This window comes from Anolis sagrei, chromosome 5 (assembly GCF_037176765.1).
Source record: "Anolis sagrei isolate rAnoSag1 chromosome 5, rAnoSag1.mat, whole genome shotgun sequence".
In the NCBI taxonomy this organism is placed as follows: domain Eukaryota; kingdom Metazoa; phylum Chordata; class Lepidosauria; order Squamata; family Dactyloidae; genus Anolis; species Anolis sagrei.
Window position 1 is genome coordinate 93871153 of NC_090025.1, and position 22840 is coordinate 93893992.

Consider the following 22840-nt stretch of genomic DNA (forward strand, 5'->3'; position numbering starts at 1 on the left):
AGAATTCTTTGATTGTGATTTTCTTGCATGGCAGGGAGTTGGAGTAGATGGCGCATGTGTTCTCTTCCAACTCTATTATTCTATTATGTCCTGTAAAAGTAATTATGTTTTTTGCCCTTAAAAATAATGAACCACTTGCTGTTGGCTTCAGGGTGGGCAAAGAAGGAAATTCATCATAGGAATGATATGCTAAAAAAATTAACACTCCACTTTGAAGTGGAAACTATACAAAAGTCCACATAGCCTTCTTCCTTAACAGAAGAAGACTTACTAGTCTTGTGGTTTAGCTTTTTAGTATTATTACTCTGGTTTGGCAGGAAATATGCAAGAATGCATATTTCCGATGTGGGAACTGGTAAAGGCATAAACTATTTGTATAATGTAATGTGAGTTATACCTCTTTGCTAAGAAACTTATAAATTGCCTTTCTCTACTTCAACATCCTTGGAAAGATTCCCATCAGGCCATATATGTCCCGCCTCATGTTTTATTGCAGCTGTTCGAAATACTGAATTTTTTTTATCGTGTCAGGGCAACCAGTCAATTGTATTACATTTCTAACAGAACAAAACAAACAAACAGACAAAATACAAAATTTGCGAGTTTGGTAGTTGATTAAATGTCCATTGACCAGTAGCTGGCCACTTGGAGTGCTTCTGAAATACTGAAATAGAAACTTGTTTTCTCACAGATAGACTTTTGTATCTTTTGATATTAGTGTAAATATAATACTCTTCAGTTGAACCTCTTTGGTTTCACAGGGACAAATAATGTGTCTCTCAGAACTTCTGATTTCTCATAATGCTATTGGGTGTGGGTGGGAATTCTTATCAGAATTACAGCATAGTAGTAGATTGCCCCAAGTATGGATACATACTCTTTCTTTACAGGAGAACAAACAACAATACTTTAGAAAGCCAAGATTTTCACTAAGTTAAATGCTTAGTTGCTGATTCTGTGATCTTATATGTTGAATTTTTAGTGAAAATTACACCTGCCTTGCCTATTATTTTAAAAAGAGCCATATAGACTTGATAGCCTTCCCAGCAGTTCAGTGTCTAGTTTGGCTCTTGAATGTTGCCGACGTTTTGACTTTGCAAGTCTGGGTAAGTGTGACTTCTTACTAATGCATGTACCAGATATGCATTTTCTGAATATGGGATTGTGTGAAGAATTGAATTATTACCCATGTTTTGTTATCTTAAGGACCTTTCCTTCTCCAGCTCATTTCTATCCTTACCTGGCCCTCTGAGAAGGCCACCCATTGAAAGTCTCCATGTTCTAGCCCTCCTATACTATTTCCCTGCAGGTGTTCTAGACCTCTTCCATTTGTTATCTTTTCCTCTTGTGGTTGCATCTGAGGGATTCGTACATACATGCCTATTTATTCTTTTTTTTTGGGGGGGGGGGGTCCTACCAAAAATAGTATCAGTATTCATTTTGTTTGTTTCCTTAGTCACATTTTCCCAAAAATCTTGTACCATCCTACAGGTCCACCAAACGTGGAAAAAGGTTCCTCATCTTGCACCTTGAGCATTCCCCTTGGTGCGATTTATCTATTTTAGCTAACATCTCTGGAGTTATATAATTTGTATAAAACATTTTATATATATTTTCTCTAATAGACCCAGCTATTGAAAATTTAAATCCTCTTTTTCATAGATGTTTCCAATTTTCCATGTGAGTATTTTTTCCCTAGATCTTTAGTTCACAAAATCATAGTTGTTTTTATTTGGTTAAGATTGTACTCTAAAATATTTATTTTATAGCCTGGAAATTAAGCCCTCCAAGATCCAACACCGATTTTCTTTTGGCAAACTCCGGTTTTTGATATATTTGTTGTGTAACTGATGATAAAGAAACCAGTCATGTATCCTTCTCTTCTCTCCTGTTTAATTTCCATTGATTTTTTTCTTTTTTAGGTATTCCCTCTAAGTCCTTATTTCCTCATTGAACGTTGGCCTCAGTATTGCTTCCAGGGGATGCAGCCATCGAGGGTGTTTTTGGTTGCATCCCTTCATTGTATCTCTTCCATATCGCTAGGAAATTTCTTCTTATTCTTTGTCTATTAAATTCTGAGCCATCTTTTACTCCTTCTACTATTTCTAAAGTTTGGTCTTTTAAATAATATTTGCTGTGTACCAAAGGAGCGGTATTAGGTTTTGGAATGTCCCCTGATTAGCAAAAATGTAAATGTTTTTGAATTAAGACCTTCTTGGAGTGGGGCTACTAAAAAAAAATCATACTGAAGGCTCAGCATGCTCGATAATGGAAGAATGTTAAACTGGGATGGGATGCAGTTGATGAGTTTGTGAGTGACAATACTCCACGCAGTGACATCTTTTTGCAGATCCAACTTTTATAGCAGTACTGATGCAGGAATCCTTGGCAGCAAATGTAGAAAGAATTTTTTTTCTGTGATTGATTATAGCTGACAGAACAGCTTTGTATTTCTCAGTTCACATTTTGCTTGCATTCTAGAACCAGGTAGAATTTATGATCTACCAAACTGAAATCATAGAACCTTATTGTTAGTTTCAAATCCAGTCCAGAAGATGTGTCAGAAAGGAAGTGAATGAGAATAAAAATCCTGGATGAGTTGCATGTGTGTGAGCATGTACAGAAAACCTGTTAGTCTAGTGGGTTAGTGGTTAAACAGGTTGAGCAGCCTTTATCCAGAATTCCAAAATTGGGAATTGCCCACATGGGTGGCTGAGAGGGTCACACCTCTTCTTTTCTGATGATTCAGTGTACACAAATGTTGTTTCATGCTCAGAATTATTAAAATACTAGCCGTCCCCTACCATGTGTTGCTTTGGCCCATTCTGTGTATATGTGTTTTGTGTGTGTATATATGTGTATATATTTATGTATATATGTATATATGTGTGTTTGTGTATATATGTGGTTTTGCACATGCGTTGTAATGCATTTTTGGTTTTTTGGCGTTTTAAGTCTCTTCTGCTATGTTTTTCAGTGTTTTTATGAGTGATGGTCACTAGTTGGCCTGATAGGTGCATTGTGTCCAAATTTGGTGTCAATTCGTCCAGCGGTTTTTGAGTTATGTTAATCCCACAAACGAACGTTACATTTTTATTTATATAGATTGTGTAAATTTATCTTCAAGTAATGTGTATAAAGTGTATATGAAACATACCTGAATTTTCTGTTGAAACTTGAAACCCCTATCTCATTATGTACACACACACACACACACACACACACACACACACATATATTTCTATTTTTATATTTTTGGGGTGCTGTTCCATTATCCAGGTGGAGGCCAGAGAGGGGCACTAGACAGAGAAGGATAGTCCATTTTACATGGGAGGGGGGAGTTGGGGGAGGAAAACTATTTTCCCCATTTTCGCTGGTTATTTCCCCTCCCTTCAATGTCATGAACAATGGTTGTTTCATGACTGCGACATGATTGGGGGGAATAACAAGAAAACAGGGGGAAATAGTGTTATTCCTTCAATCCCCCATCCACTCCTCATTAAATGGACTACCCTTCTCTGCCTAGTGCCCCCTTTTGGCCCCCATTCAGCTAATGAAACAGTGCCTTTTTAAGGTTTTAAATTGCATTGCATCTTTTTTTATTGTAAGTTGCTTTGAGTCTCTTTTGTAGTGAGGAAAAAGGGGGTATAAATAAACAACAACAACAACAACAATAGTAATAATAATAATAATTGAATACTGGTATTCAAAAATTTAAAAACAAAAAAAATCTGGTTTCAGCATTTCAAATGAGGATTTCTTAACACATTGAGTCCTTCTGTCAGGAGAAAGGTGGGATAAAAAATAAAGTAACTAAAATATTTGCATTAGTGAGGGACAGTTCACAGTTATAGGTGAAAGAAATCATGATTTTTTCAAAGTTGGGCCACCATAGAAAGCACAGATTTTTTTTTCTATATATATACAATGCAGAATCCTGAAAACTCCAGCATCTCATAGCGTCAGCAGTTTCTTGAGGGATGTGCCTTTCTGCATTGGAGGCTCTTACTCAAACAGACAGCCAACTAACTGCAATGTGCATGGAAGTGCTCTTTTATAAAAGGAATGAACTCTTGGGGCCAGGGCTTTATGTTGAGAGAAATCCATACCTAATTTCTCTATAAACCGGTCTCTAAAAAGTCGGTTGTCTCATTGGTAAGACTGTCAGCCTAGACTTTAAAATATATAGGCAGAAATCTGATGTAAAAACCCTTTGATGGGGAGATAAACATGGGAGTGTTGTCAAGATTTTGGGATTCCAGTAAACAAAATCACAACGGATGTAGGAAAATGTAAGTAAATTTGTGGCTCACAGATGGTTGCATGATGTTATTTTTCTTGACCCAAAAGGGTGATGTTCTCATGGTTTTCTGCATTTACTATACTGCATCATATTCAAAGGGATCTTGTAACATCTTACATACTAACAGAGAACAATGTACCTGAAGTTTTACTATAAGCCAGCTGGCTCCAAGTTGGTATTACTTCTTTTCCTTTTTCATGGAATGACCCTTCATTTATCCATTGGTGTTCTGTTGCGCGCTGGGCCTGTAACAGCTGTACTATTCTATAGGATGTACACTTTAAGCCCAGCGGGAAGCCTCAGAGAGAGGTTCTCAGGGATTTTTCTGAAGTGATAGTCTTTAGAGTCTTTAATGATGCAACGAAGTCTTTATTATGGAACAAACAACAAATCTTCAATGGTTCAAACAACACTTCAAGGCTTTCTTAGTCTAGTCCTCAATGGACTGGTACCTGACTTTGATTAACTAAACTTTCTCTGTAGGAAAAACCCTTTTTAACCTCTCCCAGGCTGCTTTCTATCTATGCCTCATCGGTGTGGGACCTACTACCGATTCCAAGTGTGTCTGAGTATCGAGTAGACCTACCAGCCGAGGCTTGAAGATATTTCAGCTGGAGTTCTGTGGATCTGTAATGCTGTTCTCCCTTCAAGAATTCTTAGAAACTTCAGGGCTGTTTCCTCTGATGCTGTGAGGCTGAGAGGCTGTGAGCTCTCAGCCAGAGCTTTTGGGACCTTTCTCCTGGAATTTCTGCTTCTGTATTCCGGATGTTACTATTCCCTGGATGCTCCTTTTTCTCTGGATGGTTATTGAGAAAGGAAGCTTTTCTACGGGACAAGCAGGTCTACGTCCTATAGCTTAGCTACCTTGTGTGAGACTGCCCAAAAAATGGCTCCTTTCCCTCCCAGAGCCCAGAACAAGGGGCGGAACCAAAGCTTAATTATGATGGACAGGTGGCCTGTCCTATGACTGCAAAACAGATAACAGAAAGAAAATAAAGTTGGAGCTCCTGTTATAGCCGTACCAGCGCAATTGGTTGTATCAAAGTCTAACTTATGCACAAGGTAGAGTTATACATGAGTAGATACGATAGGTAGCATATGCTTTTGTACACTGAGTCCCAGTCTGCTTCTTCAGATTGCCATCTACTTTATTTTTCAGTTTGTCTCTAAGATGATACAAGGTCCTTTTGCCTTGAGGGAAATATTTTATTGACAGCAACATAGTTCCTATATTAATTAACACATTTATTATATTTGTATATTCAGCTCTGATACAGCTGTAAATTCTTACTACCTGAGAATGTCGCCAGTTATGGTTCGTTGTCTGTAATGTTTGTTTGTAACCAGCAAACAATCCAGACACCTTCCTGGCTTCTGATCTGCTAAGCCACCTCCTCTTTGCTGGTGTATTTTTAACCTTTCACTAGGCTAAGCTGTCAGCAAATTGTGGTGTTGCATGGTGCTGTGGGAAAGCAGCTTGAGATCACTTCCAGGATTTCTTGTTCAATTGCTTTTAGTCTTGGGCTCCCCAAATGCCTGGCTTTGCAAAGGGGGTTCTTTTTAAGCTCTGAAAACATGAGTGTACTCTCAAAACTACCTTACATTTTCCTTATTTTGTGGAGATATGGCTACTTCTTTATCTGTTACCTTCTCATAATTGTGTCCTCCATTTGTCTATTATTGTAAAGTGTCTGTAGGAGACAGGCTGGATTGAAACAGTCCAGGGATGGTTGGCCAAAAGGCAACTGAATTGGATATCATCAGGTGATGTTACTTTGCGTTCTGTGAAGCAAGGCCAGGGTAGAATTGTAGCTGGGATACCTGGATAAAAAGAACAGTGGTGCTATATTATGATATCTAGAAATTTAGATTTCGGCCAATGCAATCTGGCAGGCAGCTATTCAAAATGTTCCTCCACATTTAGCTATCAGTAATGTTGCATGTCCATAATTTCCATTCCTTAGATCGGAGAGTGCACTTGTAGAAGGCCAGATTGGAGCATGATCAAATCTTCCCTAACTGTTAGGCCTGGGTAACAACGAAAAAAATTGTTTCTAAATTCGATTCGTTTTTTGGGGGTTTTTGTGTTTCGTTATTTAAAATAATTACAAAATTTTCCTTTTAAAAAGTTCGATATTTACGAAATTTCGTAAATGTGAAAAAAATTACAAAACATTAACGAATCGATTTTCAAAACAATAACGAATCGATTCGTTAATGGCGGACGCGACCGCAAAATACACTAAAAAACCTCCAAAAACTTCTGAAGCTTCCCTCTCCCTCTGTTGTTGACTGTTGGTGTGATATTATAATTTTTTTTCACTAATTAAACAAAAAACAACCATAAAACTTGCCCCAGACATGCGGAAATAATAACGAAACGACCTCAAAACAATAACGAAACGAATACAATAACGAAATACGAAGCATTTACAAAACTATTTAAAAATTCGTTTTTTAAAAAATTGCTTCAGAATAATTCGTTATCGTTTTGTAATTAAAAAAATTAACGAATTATTAACGAATTACGAATTAACGAAATGAAACCGCCCAGCCCTACTAACTGTGGCTCAGGAGGCCAATCTATTCTATATACAGGCAGTCCCTGAATTACAAACATCCGATTTACAAATGACTCCTACCTAAGAACAGGAGTGAGACAACAGGAAGTGAGGTAAATTAACTCCTGAAAGAGTTATCATGGGGAAAAGATGTCGCCACTGAAGTTTTAACAACAATTCTTGGTTCCACAACAAGCTACATTTTTCAAAATCCAGTTATCAATGGAACAGAAAGTGAGGTGAAATCTTCTGAACAGGGGTGCAGACGCACAAAACAAACACCACAGGGGTATCAACCCTTCCCTATGCTTTCCAAAGCGTGTGTGTGTGTGTGTATGTCTGTGTCTGGAGTAACACTTAAAATGTACCTATTCTGACTTACAAACAAATACAACTTAAGAGCAAAGCCACAGAACCTATCTTGTTTGTAACTTGGGCCCTGCCTGTAATTTTGAAATGGAGGAATATTGGTATATTCTGGGTATTTGGTCTGACATAAATTTGGGTATGAAAAATGAGAAGGGAAATCACTGTGGTATGTAGCAGAGCTAGGCAACTTCTTAAGAAGAACCTCACTACCTTTGAGGATGCTTGCCATAGATGCAGGCGAAACGTCAGGAGAGAATGCCTCTAGACCATGGCCATATAGCTTGAAAACCCCCCCCCCCACAACAACCCAGTGATTCCGGCCATGAAAGCCTTCGACAATACATTGAACTTCTTAAAAGCTTTTGAGTCTAAGTTACCTCTAAGAAACTAACATCTGGCTAATGTCTGAGCAAATTAGGGGCTCTCTGATGCAGGCAAGTATACAGGACAGGATTTTTGTCCTTTCTGTCTGGAATGGAAGATACAGTGTAATTTTCCCCCGCTTCCTGTGATTTTTGGTTTAACCTAAAATACTTTAAGGCACCAAGATGTCATCTAATATTGTGAGCTAAGTATGAATGGGGATGGGTTATCACCGAGGTGGAATATGCCCATTGAAATGTGAACAAGATTGCAGAGCATCTGGAAATCAAGATCTGTGAGGAATGGTTCAGGGACCTGGGTGTTTTGAATCTGGAAAAGAGAATATCAGTGGTGATATGGATGTTTTAAGTAGAAGATAGAACAAATTTCTTTTCTGCTGCTCCAGGGGGTTGGACCCGAACCAATGGATTAAACTTCCAAGGAAAGAGATTCCAGCTGAACATTAGGAAGAACTGCTTAGTAAGAGCTGCCTGGCGTGGATGCTTTGCCTATGGACTTCTGCATTGGCAGGAAGTTGAAATGGATGGCCCTTGGCATTCTTACCAAGTCTGCTGTTTTGCCAGCCTAAGAGATCAGCATAAACACTAGCGGTAGTAGCAGTGATGGTGAAAAGGCAGTTTTCTCTATTACCATTGTGATATTATTCTCTAACAATATTTAGTAGCATTGGTGTCATCTTTGTGGTCTAATGGAGTGCTCAGTAATCTGGTGTGTCAGTCTGACAAGAGATTTTGAGAATCAAATTGCTTATATCTATTATAACTTTGACTCCGTAATGGGTACTGTCAAGTTCTTAGAAGTATTCAAAGTTTGATTTAGTCCTATATTATTGGATGTCATTCATTTGAGGAGTCTGAGGATGTGACCAAGCAGAGGTTCAAAATTTTAGCTACCCACGTGGGCCTTCTGCAAGTGCACTCTCAGTGGAGCACACTTTGAGAATCACTGGTCTACGGGAATGGCTGTAGGAGTGTTATTGCTGTTAATTCTCCCTAGAAGGCTCCCAGATTTAATGCCATTTAATGCTATGACAACAACTGATCCTAATCCTTGGGTCCTGATTACAGCTAGACAGGCCAGCTTGTGTCTCATTTGCTTTGCACAGCTTGTTTTCCGTAAAGCTTGGTATTGCAAAATCCTGCTTCACTTAATTTGCTTAATTCACATGTACCTCACAAACTTCCTCCCTTCCCTGAGTTTGTGACCTTCTGATGGAGGCCAGGAGCTTGTAGAATGTCTGGGAATACAAACATAGAGGATGGATGGTTTCTTAAATAATCTTTTGATATTGTAAAATATGTGCCTGCATGCAACTTGTAGACTTGCTCCTACCCCTAAATTTTGTAGGATTTTTTTTACAGGCAAGGGATATTCAGAGGTGGTTTGTGATTTCTTTCCTCTGAATGTTGTCTCTATTACTTGGTAGTTGTTGGCAGTCTCTATTCCAAGAAAATTACCATGCCTGTCTTTGCTTAGCTTCTGAGATCAGATCTGGTACAAGCAGGGGATGTATCTTGTGGACTCTTTGAGAACTGCTGATGTTCTCAGTGGACCGCTTTGTATATTCTTCTAGATATATGGCGTTTGACTAAGTGCTACAACAATCGGCAATGATGATTGGAACGGAATATGGAAAACGAGATTGGATTGTGATTCTATGATGAGACGTCGCGAATGATTTAGTGTAATTGTATTATTGATAGTGATGTTGTTATTGTGGTTTGTGTTATTGCCTTTATTGTAAATTGTTTTTATATGTTGTACACCGCCGTGAATCGCCCTAGGGCTGAGAACGGCGGTCTACAAGTGCAGTAAATAAATAAATAAATATAGGCTCATGTAACCGGGTTAACTGAAGTGGATTTCTGTGTATGCTCCTATTCATGAGGGTCCCTTCTCCCACTTTCAAAGCTAGCATTGGGGAGTCTGCTGAATGGTGTAGACTGTGGTATGGAGAACTTGAGCTTACAGAAGATCCACCCCTAAATATATGTGATCTCTCTTCCACCCATGTCATGGTTACACCATTCTTTGAATCATCTGTGAAGCAGTTTTTGGTGGTTTGGATGCCATTGAATTAGGGACTTCTGCCTGTCCAAGTGTGGACACCTATCTTGTTTCTTTAACAAATCACAGACCTTTAAAAATCTCCTGTTTTAATAATATGAATCTTGTCTTCTCTCATGTGTTCGCTATGCCTGCTTTTATACAGCACAGTTGTATCACCTTTGTCACGCAGCAGGTAGCATCCATTGTTGACTTTGCTTCTGTATTTCAAAGTGCAGTGGTGGCCACCTTTCTTGTGTATCATGTGGGACTGGGAAACATATTATAAAATTTATAAGAGCTGCAATCATGATCCACAATTGGAGAAATATCCTAGTATATAATGCCTCTTATACAGAATAATAAGGCACCATGTACTGCAAAACCCTTCAGTTCTCACTTTGCTGCCAGTGAGTTTTTAAAAACCTTTCATTGTAGGACATTTTCATCTTTCGATCAATCAATTCTATCAGTCCATTACACAAAAGTCTGTCTGCCAGAAGTCTTGTAGAAACTAGACAACATCTCCCTTCCCCAGTCCCAATTGTTGCATAAAGTATATATTGTTAAGATGTTATTATTATTATTATTATTATTATTATTATTATTATTATCTTTATTTATACCCCGCAAAATCTCCTGAAGGACTCGATGCGGCTTACAAAGGCCGAGGCCGCCGACAACAACAACATACAATACACAGTAAAACTCATAAACAAATAATAAAACATCAAGCAAAACAATAGAACAGTAAAACAATAACACCGTGATGTAATTAAAAACCTAGGGGCCGGGCCAAATGTAATGGACAAAAATTAAAAGTGCTGAACCTGACAGGTAATATATAGAGGTTTTTGGTGGTAGGTGCAATGTGTAGATAATCCTGAATCTCTAACAAAGTGTGTTTGGGACTTGAAGCCAGGAGTTTCCTATTCAGGGAAGGCACACTGGAACAGCCAGGTCTTCAGGCTCTTCCTAAAGTCAGCCAACGTTGGGGCCTGTCTGGTGTCCTTAGGGAGAGAGTTCCAGAGTTGGGGGGCCACTACAGAGAGGGCCCTGTCCCTCGTCCCCACCAAACGCACCTGCAACGCAGGTGGGATTGTGAGCAGGGCCTCTCCAAATGATTGGAGGGAGCGTGTGGGTTCGTAAACGAGATGCGTTCACGCAGGTAGGCAGGTCCCAAACCATTTAGGGCTTTGTAGGTGAGTACCTGCACCTTGAATTGGGACCGGAAAATGAACAGCAGCCACTTTTTGCCTTTATATCTTTAAAAGTAGTTTCAGCTGCAGAAATTAGAGATGCTAATTTCAGTGCCATGCTGATTTTCACCTGTGGCAATTAATCTTAATACTTAAATTCTCATGTTGGCAGTGTGGCACATTTCTTCTATAACAGGGGTCCTCAGACTAAGGCCTGGGGGCTGAATATGGCCCTCCAAGGTCATTCTTGACCCCAAAGAAAGATAAAGGAAACCCCAGTCAGAACAAAATGTGCTGAAAAATTCTCTTGATAAGGTTTGCTTGAAGATACACAAGAACAAATTGGTTGCTCTAGTGAGTTGAATAAGTCCATAGGAATACTTATTGGCTGAAACACCGTGGCTGTTTTTTCCCCCCAAAAACAAACTTCTGAAAAATATATTTGAAGACACAGTCTTTTCTGGACATCAGGAAAAGCTTGATGACTTTGGGAGAGGCTCGCCATAAGAAATGTGCCTTCTTTAGTTTTCAGGGTCCTACACTTGCTTGCCTTTCAAATTATTATTCTAGCATTGAAATCACTGTGCAAGCCTTACCCAACATAGTACATTCCAGATGAATCACCATGTTCTGCATGTACACCCAATAGCAGTGTGTGTTGGCTAGACATTATGGACATTGTACTCTTAACACATTGAAAGGGCATCAGGAGACATAAAGTTGGATTGCACAATCCATTCCCTGAAATTTCTGTGGCTTTCAGAACTTTAAAGGATGTAATGGAACAGTTTGCCTACTAATTCAGAAAACATAAAAGCCCCAAACCTGTTCAAGAGCCTTTGATAATTTGCCTTTCACTCCTGTGATCATTGGCTTGTACTTCTGGAGACTCAAGTTAAAAAAAGTAATGACCAAAGGCCGTCCTGTGTTTAAAGTTCACTTAAACCGTGTGTCTGCTTCACTAGAATAAATCAGTAACAAACTTTATAGCTAAAGTGATGTGGCCAGAGAGTCAACAGACTTATTGATTTTTCTGTTGATAGCCTGCATTTCTAATAAAAGGCTGGTTTGCAACATGCAACTGGTACCCAAGGACTATTAGGTGTTCAGCTGGAAGTAGAAATAGCTGTTGTGTACTTTCAAGTTGTTTCTGACCTATGACAACTCTAAGGTGACTCATACATAGGATTTTCTTGCCAAGATGTGTTCCAAAGAGGTTTGCTATTGTCTTCCTTTAAAGCTGAAATAATGTGATTTGCTCAATTGGTTTTCATGGTTGAGTTGTAGTCCTGCACTCAAACCACTATACCAAGCATGGGCAAAGCCAGGCCTGCGAGCTGGATGCGGCCCTTTGGGGTCTCAGGTTCAGCCCCTGTCTGCCCCGGCCCTCCTCTTAGCATGCTGGAGGTCCTCCGAGGCCCCAGCCCTGCCGGTCCAGCTCTGGTCCCATCCCTTCCAGTTCACCCCCACTTCTTCCAGCCCCAACTCTTTACCTTCCAGCTCATGACTCTGTCCCTACTGACCCCACTCACGCTCCCTCCTGACCCAGCCCTTGCAACCAGGCCTACAAGGCATCCCCAGAACAAAAAGGTTTGCCATGCCTGCACTATACCATGGTTTGTTGGGTGGGGCTGGGAGGTCATTTTAAGAGTGCATCTGCACTATATAATTAATACAACTTGACACCATTTGAACCGACATGGCTAAATTCTGTAGAATCTAGTGAGTGTCATTTGGTTAGGCACCATTGCTCTTCAGCAGGAAAAGTTAAAGACATTATAAAATGTACAACACCCATGATTCCATGGCATTGAGCCATTACTCTTAAAGTGGTGGCGAACTGCATTAATTCTACAGTTCAGGTGTATGCTAAGTGGCATTACATGATTGATAATGGTGTTATAATTATGAAATGGCTTTATTTATTTATTTATTTATCGTGTCAGTATCAACCAGACCATTGTATTACATTTTAAACAATTTTTTAACAAACAGACAAAACAGAGTTTTCAAGCTTGGTAGTTGATTAAATGTCCTTTGACCAGTAGCTGGCCACTTTGGTGTTGCCGCAAGGAGGTCCTCCATTGTGCATGTGGCAGGGCTCAGGTTGCATTGCAACAGGTGGTAGTGGTTTGTTTTTCTCCACACTCGCATGTTGTGGATTCCACTTTGTAGCCCCATTTCGTAAAGTTGGCTTTGCATCTCATGGTGCCAGAGCGCAGTCTGTTCAGCGCCTTCCAAGTTGCCCAGTCTTCTGTGTGCCCAGGGGGGAGTCTCTCATTTGGTATCAGCCATTGATTGCGGTTCTGGGTTTGAGCCTGCCACTTTTGGACTCTTGCTTGCTGAGATGTTCCAGCGAGTGTCTCTGTAGATCTTAGAAAACTATTTCTTGATTTAAGTCGTTGACGTGCTGGCTGATACCCAAACAGGGAAATGGTGAATGTAAAGTATGAACCACTCACAAATGATCTTTCCTGATTTTTTATTTTTAAATCATTCTCATTACCAGTACATCAAAACATGGGCTTTAAATATTATTAGCACCTGTAGATTTTGAGTGCTATTGTTTGTAATAATGGGATAGATTGTTGCGGTTTGGTGTAACACCATTTCTTTTTGTTATTCTTCCAGGATAGAATAATCAATTTAGCTGTTGGCAGTGTAACATCCTTGCTGCTCACAGTAAGTATTCAATTTAGTTTAGTGTATTTAAGTACAAGGTCATGGTTTCTAAGAATGATAGTGTGGGTGTGAACCAAACGTGGAACAGCAACACAATATTGCAGTGCAGTCTCACAATCTAGTAGTACTCCTGTCTACTTTATGAGCCAGTCAGTCATGCCCACTGTGACTGTAAGGGGCTGAAACAGAGCACCTCAGTTTTAATTTCCATATTTCTTTCCTTTCTATTAGACCAGGAGTCCTCAAACTTTTTAATCAGGGGGCCAAGTCACAGTCCCTCAAATTGTTGGAGGGCCGGACTATAATTTGAAAAAAAAAACATGAATAAATTCCTATGCACACCGCACATATCTTATTTGTAGTGCAAAAGACACTTAAAAACAATACAATAATTAAAATGAAGAACAATTTTAAAAAAGATAAACTTATTAGTATTTCAATGAGAAGTGTGGGCCTACTTTTGGCTGAAGAGATAGGATTGTTGTTGTTGTGTGCTTTCAAGTCGTTTCAGACTTAGGTTGACCCTGAGCAAGGGCCAGGTAAATGACCTTGGAGGGCCGCATCTGGCCCCCGGGCCTTAGTTTGAGGACCCCTGTATTAGACTGTGAAAATTAAGCTTTGGTCTCTTTTAGCGTCTTTGTGGATTTTCTGGCTTTTTAAATAATCATTTTTCATGTTGTCTGAATTTGCTGTTATTAGAGGTGTGTAAAACTTTGGGTGTCATTTCAGGTTTTGGAAAAATTCGGCAATTAGTAGGTATGAAGCACTGAAATAAAACATGAAAATCCCCTTCACCAGAACCCAAATGAAACAAGGAAATTTTGGAAAAATTCTTTAGTTTTGGTAGTATATCCTGACTGTTTTGTCCCAAGTTGAAGCAAGCAATTTCTCAGTGGAGTCAGAGGGGCAGAGCACAGCCATGCTTGCTGTATCACATGCACTTCCTCAGCTAATCACAGAGCTGGTTTTTAGGGCTGTCCAAACACGGAAAAAATTGTTTCTAAACTCGATTCGTTTTTAGGGTTTTTTTGCGTTTCATTATTAAAAAAAATTCCGAAATTCCGAAATTACGAATCGATTCGTTAATGGCGGCCGCGATCGCGCAATACACTAAAAAAACTTGTGAAGCTTCCCTCTCCTTCTGTTGTTGACTGTTGGTGTGATAATTATATTTTTTTTTCACTGAGAAAACAAACAGCAACCCTAAAACTTGCACCAGACATGCGGAAATAATGACGAAATATTTACGAATCAATAACGAATCAATTCCGAAACAATTCCGAAACAATTCCGAAGCGAATTGGAAAAATTCGTTTCGTTTTTTAGTTGCTCCTGAATGGTTCAATATCGCTTCGTTATATAAAAAATGATTTTTTAACGAATTACAAAATTACGAAACGAAACCCAGCCCTACTGGTTTTCCTCTCCATTCGCCCCCCTGTAGTGAAGTTGTTTTTGGACCCCAAGTCCCAGAAATCCCTGCCACTAGTTGCTGAATGGCATCTGTATGTTTTTTCCCCCCTGCAAGCTGTCTCTTCCTCAAGGAGAGAAAATTTTAAAAATTCAAAAAAAAATCAGTGCATGAGTGAAATGTTCTGAAACTTTGGAGGTATGATGCACAAAAATGGCTTATTGTCCAAAACTTCAAGGCAATTTCTCCTGTAGTTTTTCTTTAAAATTGTAGATGTAAAAACTTGTAAAACTTTGAAAAAAAAACAGTGCTTGAATGACATGTTCTGAAACTTTGGGAGGGTTACAGTTGTAAAATTGTCCTACGAGTGTTCCAAGTTTCATCCTGAGAGACAGATTTTTTTTTCAATCCTCTGAGACTGTGTGACTTGTCCAAGGTGCTTAAATTGGGGAAAAAAATCCTAAAAGTCTGTTGGTGACTGAATCCTTCTGAAGGTTTGCAGGAATGATGGTCTGCCACTGTGGAGAAATTCAGAAGGCTAACTCTTTTGGTTGTTGTTTTTTTTAAAAAAATGTAATTTTTTTAAATGTCCTAAAAATCAGTGGATGAGCGAAACATTCTGAAACTTGGCTGGCTTACAATCATAAATGTGCTGTACAAGTGTTCTAAGTTTTATCCAAAAAGTCATAAAAATGAGAGTGAAACAAGCCTCAAAAGTTCCCTCATTGCTGCCAATAGAACAAAACCAATCTATATATATAAAAACCCACAAAAATACCTTTAAATTCAATATATTACTATATTAAATAGACTCATAGAATAGAATTAGAAGGGGCACTACCATAGTATTGCGGGAGGACAGGAAGGAAGGAGAGAAGAAAGGAGGGAGGTAAAAAGGGAAGGAATGTAAGAGGGAAAGGGGGAAGGAAAGAAAGATGGAAGGAAGGGAGCGAAGGAAGGAAAGAAAGAGGTACCGAAGGAAGGAAGAAGAGAAAGTAGAAAGGAAAGAAAAGGGGAAGGAAAAGCAGGAAAGTGGTAAAGAAGGAAAGAAAGAAAAAAGGAAATAAAAAATGAAAGAAGGAAGAAAACAGGGAGGGAAGAAAGGAGACAAAGGAAGAAGTAGAGAAAGGGAGAGAGAAGGAAGGAAAGAGAGAAGGAGGGAGGGAAAGAAGGAAGGAGGGAAGGAAGGGAGAGAAAGAAGTAGAGAAAGAAGGAAAGAAAGAAGTACAGAAGGAAGAATACAAAGTAGAAAGGAAAGAAAAAGGGGAGGAAAGGCAGGAAAGAAGTATAGAAGGAAGGAAGGAGAAAAGGAAATAAAAAGTGAAAGAAGGAAGGAAAGAGGGAGGAAAGAAAGGAAGAAGTAGAGAAAAGGGAAAGGAAGGAAGGAAAGGGAGAAGGAAAGATGAAACCAAAGAACAAAAGAAGGAATGAAAAAAGAGGTAGAGAAGCAAGAAAGGAGAGGAAGGGGAAGGGGAAGAAAAAGGGGGGAAGGAATAGGTAGTCCAGATATCTACCTCTACTTCAAAAATTCTTACTATAGGCCACAGCAATGTGTGGCAGGGCACAGCTAGTGAAATGATAAAACTTTGAAAATTCTGTTTTGAAACAAAATTTGAAGCAATTTTTCACAATTTCATTTTGCACGCCCCTTGCTGATATCTTGTTCAGCGGTCCTGTGATACCTTCAGTCCTGTGAGAAGACAATGGACATACTTCTTTGGTACAAAAATGTCTCTTATAGATACTACACACGCCCTCCAAATGGGAAGTTTTTGTTGTTGTTGTTCATTCGTTCAGTCGTCTCCGACTCTTCGTGACCTCATGGACCAGCCTACGCCAGAGCTCCCTGTCGGCCGTTACCACCCCCAGCTCCCTCAAGGTCAGTCCAGTCACTTCAAGGATGCCATCCATCCATCTTGCCCTTGGTCGGCCCCTCTTCCTTTTGCCTTCCACTTTCCCCAGCATTATTGTCTTCTCTAGGCTTTCCTGTCTCCTCATGATGTGGCCAAAGTACTTCAACTTTGTCTCTAGTATCTTTCCCTCCAGTGAGCAGTCGGGCTTTATTTCCTGGAGGATGGACTGGTTGGATCTTCTCGCAGTCCAAGGCACTCTCAGCACTTTCCTCCAACACCACAGCTCAAAAGCATCGATCTTCCTTCGCTCAGCCTTCCCTAAGGTCCAGCTCTCACATCCGTAGGTGACTACAGGGAATACCATGGCTTTGACTAGGCGGATCTTTGTTGCCAGTCTGATGTCTCTACTCTTCACTATTTTATCGAGACTGGACATTGCTCTCCTCCCAAGAAGTAAGCGTCTTCTGATTTCCTGGCCACAGTCTGCATCTGCAGTCATCTTTGCACCTAGAAATACAAAGTCTGTCACGGCCTCCACGGTTTCTCCCTCTATTTTCCAGTTGTCAATCATTCTTGTTGCCATAATCTTGGTTTTTTTGACGTTTAGCTGCAACCCGGCTTTTGCGCTTTCTTCTTTCACCTTGATTAGAAGGCTCCTCAGCTCCTCCTCGCTTTCGGCCATCAGAGTGGTGTCATCTGCATATCTGAGGTTGTTAATGTTTCTTCCAGCAATTTTCACCCCAGCTTTGCATTCATCCAGCCCCGCACATCGCATGATGTGTTCTGCATACAAGTTAAAAAGGTTGGGTGAGAGTATGCAGCCTTGCCGTACGCCTTTCCCAATCTTGAACCAGTCTGTTGTTCCGTGGTCAGTTCTGACTGTTGCTACTTGGTCCTTGTACAGATTCCTCAGGAGAGAGACAAGGTGGCTTGGTATGCCCATCCCACCAAGAACTTGCCACAATGTATTATGATCCACACAGTCAAAGGCTTTAGAATAGTCAATGAAGCAGAAGTAGATGTTTTTCTGAAACTCCCTGCCTTTCTCCATTATCCAGCGGATATTGGCAATCTGGTCTCTCGTTCCTCTGCCTTTTCTAAACCCAGCTTGAACATCTGGCAACTCTCGCTCCATGTATTGCTGGAGTCTTCCTTGCAGGATCTTGAGCATTACCTTACTGGCATGAGAAATAAGGGCCACTGTACGGAAGTTTGAGCAGTCTTTCGCATTTCCCTTTTTTGGTATGGGGATATAAGTTGATTTTTTCCAGTCTGATGGCCATTCTTGTGTTTTCCATATTTGCTGGCAAATGGCATGCATCACCTTGACAGCATCATCTTTTAAGATTTTAAACAGTTCAGCTGGGATCCCATCATCTCCTGCTGCCTTGTTGTTAGCAATGCTTCTTAAGGCCCATTCAACCTCACTCCTCAGGATGTCTGGTTCTAATTCATTCACCACACCGTCAAAGCTATCCTCGATATTGTTATCCTTCCTATACAGATCTTCTGTATAGTCTCGCCACCTTCTCTTGATCTCTTCAGCTTCTGTTAGGTCCCTGCCATCTTTGTTTCTTATCATACCAATTTTTGCCTGAAATTTACCTCCAATGTTTCTAATTTTCTGGAAGAGGTCTCTTGTCCTTCCTATTCTGTTGTCTTCTTCCACTTCCATGCATTGCTTATTTAAAAATAGTTCCTTATCTCTTCTGGCTAACCTCTGGAATTGCGCATTTAACTGGGCATATCTCCCCTTTTCACTGTTTCCTTTTGCTTTCCTCCTTTCTTGGGCTACTTCCAGTGTCTCAGCAGACAACCATTTTGCTTTCTTGGTTTTCTTTTTCTTTGGAACGTACTTTGTTGCCGCCTCCTGAACAATGTCGCGGACTTCTGTCCATAGTTCTTCTGGGACTCTGTTTACTAAATCTAGTCCTTCAAATCTGTTCTTCACTTCCACTGTATATTCGCTAGGAATGTTAGTGAGATCATATCTAACTGGTCTGTGTATTTTCCCTGATCTCTTTAGTTTTATTCTAAATTGGGCAATAAGAAGTTCGTGATCTGAGCTACAGTCAGCCCCAGGTCTTGTTTTCACCGACTGAATGGATGTCCGCCACCTTTGGCTGCAAAGGATGTAGTCAATCTGATTTCGGTGTTGACCATCTGGTGAGGTCCATGTATAAAGCCGTCTTTTAGGTTGTTGGAAGAGAGTATTCGTTATACACAGCGAGTTTTCCTGGCAAAATTCTATCAGCCTGCGTCCCGCTTCATTTTGTTCTCCCAGACCATGCTTGCCTGTGATCCCAGTTGTCATTTGACTTCCCACCTTGGCATTCCAGTCTCCTGTAATGAAAATAATGTCTCTTTTTGGTGTATTATCCAGTAGGTCCTGCAGATCCTCATAGAACTGATCTACTTCTGCTTCTTCAGCAGCTGTGGTTGGGGCGTATATTTGGATCACTGTGATGTTGAAAGGCTTTCCTTGCACTCGAATTGAGATCATTCTGTCATTTTTTGGGTTGTATCCAAGCACCGCTTTAGCGAATTTCTTATTAATTATGAAGGCTACTCCATTTCTTCGATGTTCCTCTTGTCCGCAGTAGTAGATCTGGTGGTCATCTGATGTGAAGTGGCCCATTCCAGTCCATTTCAGTTCGCTGACCCCCAGAATGTCTATCTTTAGTCTTGACATCTCACCAATAACAACATCCAATTTGCCCTGGCTCATGGATCTTACATTCCAGGTTCCTATGGTGTGTTGATCTTTAGAGCATCGGATTCGTCGTTCGCCTCCAGTACCGTCGGCCGCTAGCCTTCCTTTCGGCTTTGAGCTAGCTGCGTCATCACATCTGGGGCTAGTTGAACTTATCCTCTGCTCCTCCCCAGTAGCATTTTGGCCATCTTCCGACCTGGGAGTCCCATCTTCCAATGGCATACTGACATATCTCTGGTTGTACTGGTCCATTTAGTTTTCTTGGCAAGGATACTGGAGTGGGTTGCCATTGCCTTCCCCAGGGATCACGCTTGGTCTGACCTCTCTGCCACAACCGTCCCGTCTTGGGTGGCCCTTCACGGTTTCGCTCATGACATCATTGAGGTGCTCAAGCTCCAGCGCCCCGACAAGGCAGTGATCCTTTGCTGGAGATGGGAAGTTTAGCTTCACAAATATGTATGTTTTTACTAGTTCCCTGCAGATAACTTGCTCCTATTTTTATCTCATTAGAGTTTTAGAATTGTTTTTATCCTGTACATATGGCCCGCCCATTGTTATTGTGATTGTGCTTATTGGAATGTTATTTTATGACTGTGTTTATAATTTTTTTGATGTAATTTGATGATGTTGTTTATTGTTTATGCTCTGGTTTTATTTTGTTGTAATATGTTTTCCGGGCTTAGCCCCATGTAAGCCGCTCTGAGTCCCCATTGGGGAGATGGTGGCGGGTTATAAATAAAGATGATGATGATGATGATTATTATTATGGCTCACTTAATACACCTTTTAGCTGAGAGTTGTTGCATTAGTCCAGCAGTGCTCTTCAATGGTGAGTAATGGTGGAAATAGCCACCCGAAGACAGGTATGCAATCACAGCTTTTTGATCATTCCCTTCCCAAACACAATAGAAATTCTAAACAGTCACAACACAAAATGTGCTACTGATTTCCATCCTGGTTGAATAAGCCAGATGGTCAAACGAAAGGAAATCCTTAATCTCCAGGGAATCCAGTTTGCAGTCAGGTCTTGAACTTGAGTATTTCTCAAATTCCTAGATGGTCCATGATCTGGGAGCATGAGCTGATTTTCATCCAGTTGGCTAGAAATAGGAGTGAACTGAAAGGCACAGCCAAGTGAGTGCACCAAGGAGACCGCTGGGATGATAGCTTTCCAAATTTTGCAAGGCCGTGTTTAAGTGTTTTTTGCTTTTGACACTGAGTCAAAACATAGAATGTTAAATGTGGAACTAAAGCAGAGGATGCATGCTGTATCCACAGTTGGAAGTAAACATTCTTGTTAATGAAACAGGGATTTTTCTCATCCTAATTAGTTCTGTTGAAATAATTGTGTCTGTGGAAAAAGTTACATGAAACTGACTCAACTGCATTCCTACAGATCTGCAGACCATGTTAGACACCATGGTGAAGTACGTAACACAGATTGCACCTTTTTCTCAGCACGAAGGTAATGCTTGTATCCTTGTGTTCTGTCCTATAGGTCACTCTAATCAGTGCTTTTGTGTTTCCACAACTACCTCCAAAACCAGTGAATATATTTTTTGCTTTCTGCATCTCCTTGTGTAGTGTATCGGCGGGCATTCTTGTAAGTATTGTCACCCTTGCTTCTGTTAAGGTTAAATGACTCTTGCTGAAGTTGATTAGCATGGAGAGGGTATTGCACAAGCGCTTGGCTGATACGGACTTTAGTACACATGCTGTGGTACCCTGTTGGTTCATTACAATGTTGTAAGGTTGCCTTACAACATCACCATTCACTTTTCTCGTCATTGCAGTCATGATAATCAATCCGCCTCGCTCCCCCCCCCCCAATGGCCCCCAATGTCGCCTGAGTGTAGGGGATGAGTGGAGGTACATCCAGTTTTCTATCTGTAGGTGGGTAAGTGCCTATAGCAGTGTTTCTCAACCTGGGGATCGGGACCCCTGGGGGGGGTGTCATGAGGGGGTGTCAGAAGGGTTGCCAATGACCATCAGAAAACAGTATTTTCTGTTGGTCATGTGGGTTCTGTGTGGGAAGTATGTCCCAATTCTATCATTGGTGGAGTTCAGAATGCTCTTTGATTGTAGGTGAACTATAAATCCCAGCAACCACAACGTCATAGAATCATAGAATCAGAGACCTCATGGGCCATCCAGTCCAACCCCCTGCCAAGAAGCAGGAATATTGCATTCAGATCACCCCTGACAGATGGCCATCCAGCCTCTGCTTAAAAGCTTCCAAAGAAGGAGCCTCCACCACACTCCGGGGCAGAGAGTTCCACTGCTGAACGGCTCTCACAGTCAGGAAGTTCTTCCTCATGTTCAGATGGAATCTCCAAATGTGAAGGTCTATTTTCCCCAAAATCCACCAGTGTTTATATTTGGGCATATTGAGTATACATGGCAAGTTTGGTGCAGTCTACAGTGCTCTCTGGATGTAGGTGAACTACAACTCCAAAATTCAAGGTCAATGCCCACCTAACCCTTCCAGTTTCTAGGTGAATTATAAATCCCATCAACTACAACTCCCAAATGACAAAATAAACCCCTCCCCAAACCCACTAGTATTCAAATTTGGGCGTATCGGGTATTTGTGCCAAATTTGGTCCAGTGAATGAAAATACATCCTACATATTAGATATTTACATTACAATTCTTAACAGTAGCAAAATTACAGATATGAAGTAAAAATAATTTTATGATTGGGGGTCACCACAACATAAGGAACTGTATTAAAGGGTCACAGCATTAGGGAGGTTGAGAAACACTGGCCTATAGAAATAAATATAGCTATGTATCCTTATCTCCATGTTCTCAAGCAGCACAGAAATCATTATTTGGGGTTGGGCTGTGCTGAAGAAAAGGCAGATTATGGTAGCGTTGGGAGATCGAACTATATCTGCGGATGCAAGAGCTCAGCCATGGTTCCAGAATAGTCTAAATGACAAGCAGGATGTTTAAGTTACCTATTGTAGATTTAGAATGAGTGTGGAAAACAGTTGCCCCTTAATTACAGGATTTCCTTTGAAAAATAAACAGTTGATCTGTTTCAGGAGTATTAAATAGCTGTGTGGAGTTATTTACTAAGTGCTACATCAAAGATAAGGATATCCAGAAAAGGGAAATTGTTTCAAGTTGCCAAAACAGACCTCTAGCAAAAAGGAATTTGTAAATTCTGTTGGAGCCCCTTGTTCTGGCTCTACCTACTAGACAGCTAGGAAATGCAGTCTTCAAGAAGAACAATCCCACATGCATATCTAAAGTAGCGAAAACTGGTCTCGTTTCAGTGCAACAGTGTAGGAGATGCTTCAACCAAAGGAAC

General features: G+C 40.5%; 1 protein-coding gene across 2 annotated transcripts in view; it reads left to right on the forward strand.

The window, feature by feature from the left end:
* TMEM243 (transmembrane protein 243) overlaps window positions 1–22840 on the forward strand; it is a 39175-nt gene that overhangs the window by 13850 nt on the left and 2485 nt on the right. For both annotated transcript variants that reach the window (XM_060778202.2, XM_060778203.2), the window contains exons 3-4: window positions 13494–13544; window positions 21020–21124. In XM_060778202.2, the coding sequence (XP_060634185.1) occupies window positions 13494–13544; window positions 21020–21124 (156 nt within the window). The remainder of the gene's footprint in view (window positions 1–13493; window positions 13545–21019; window positions 21125–22840) is intronic.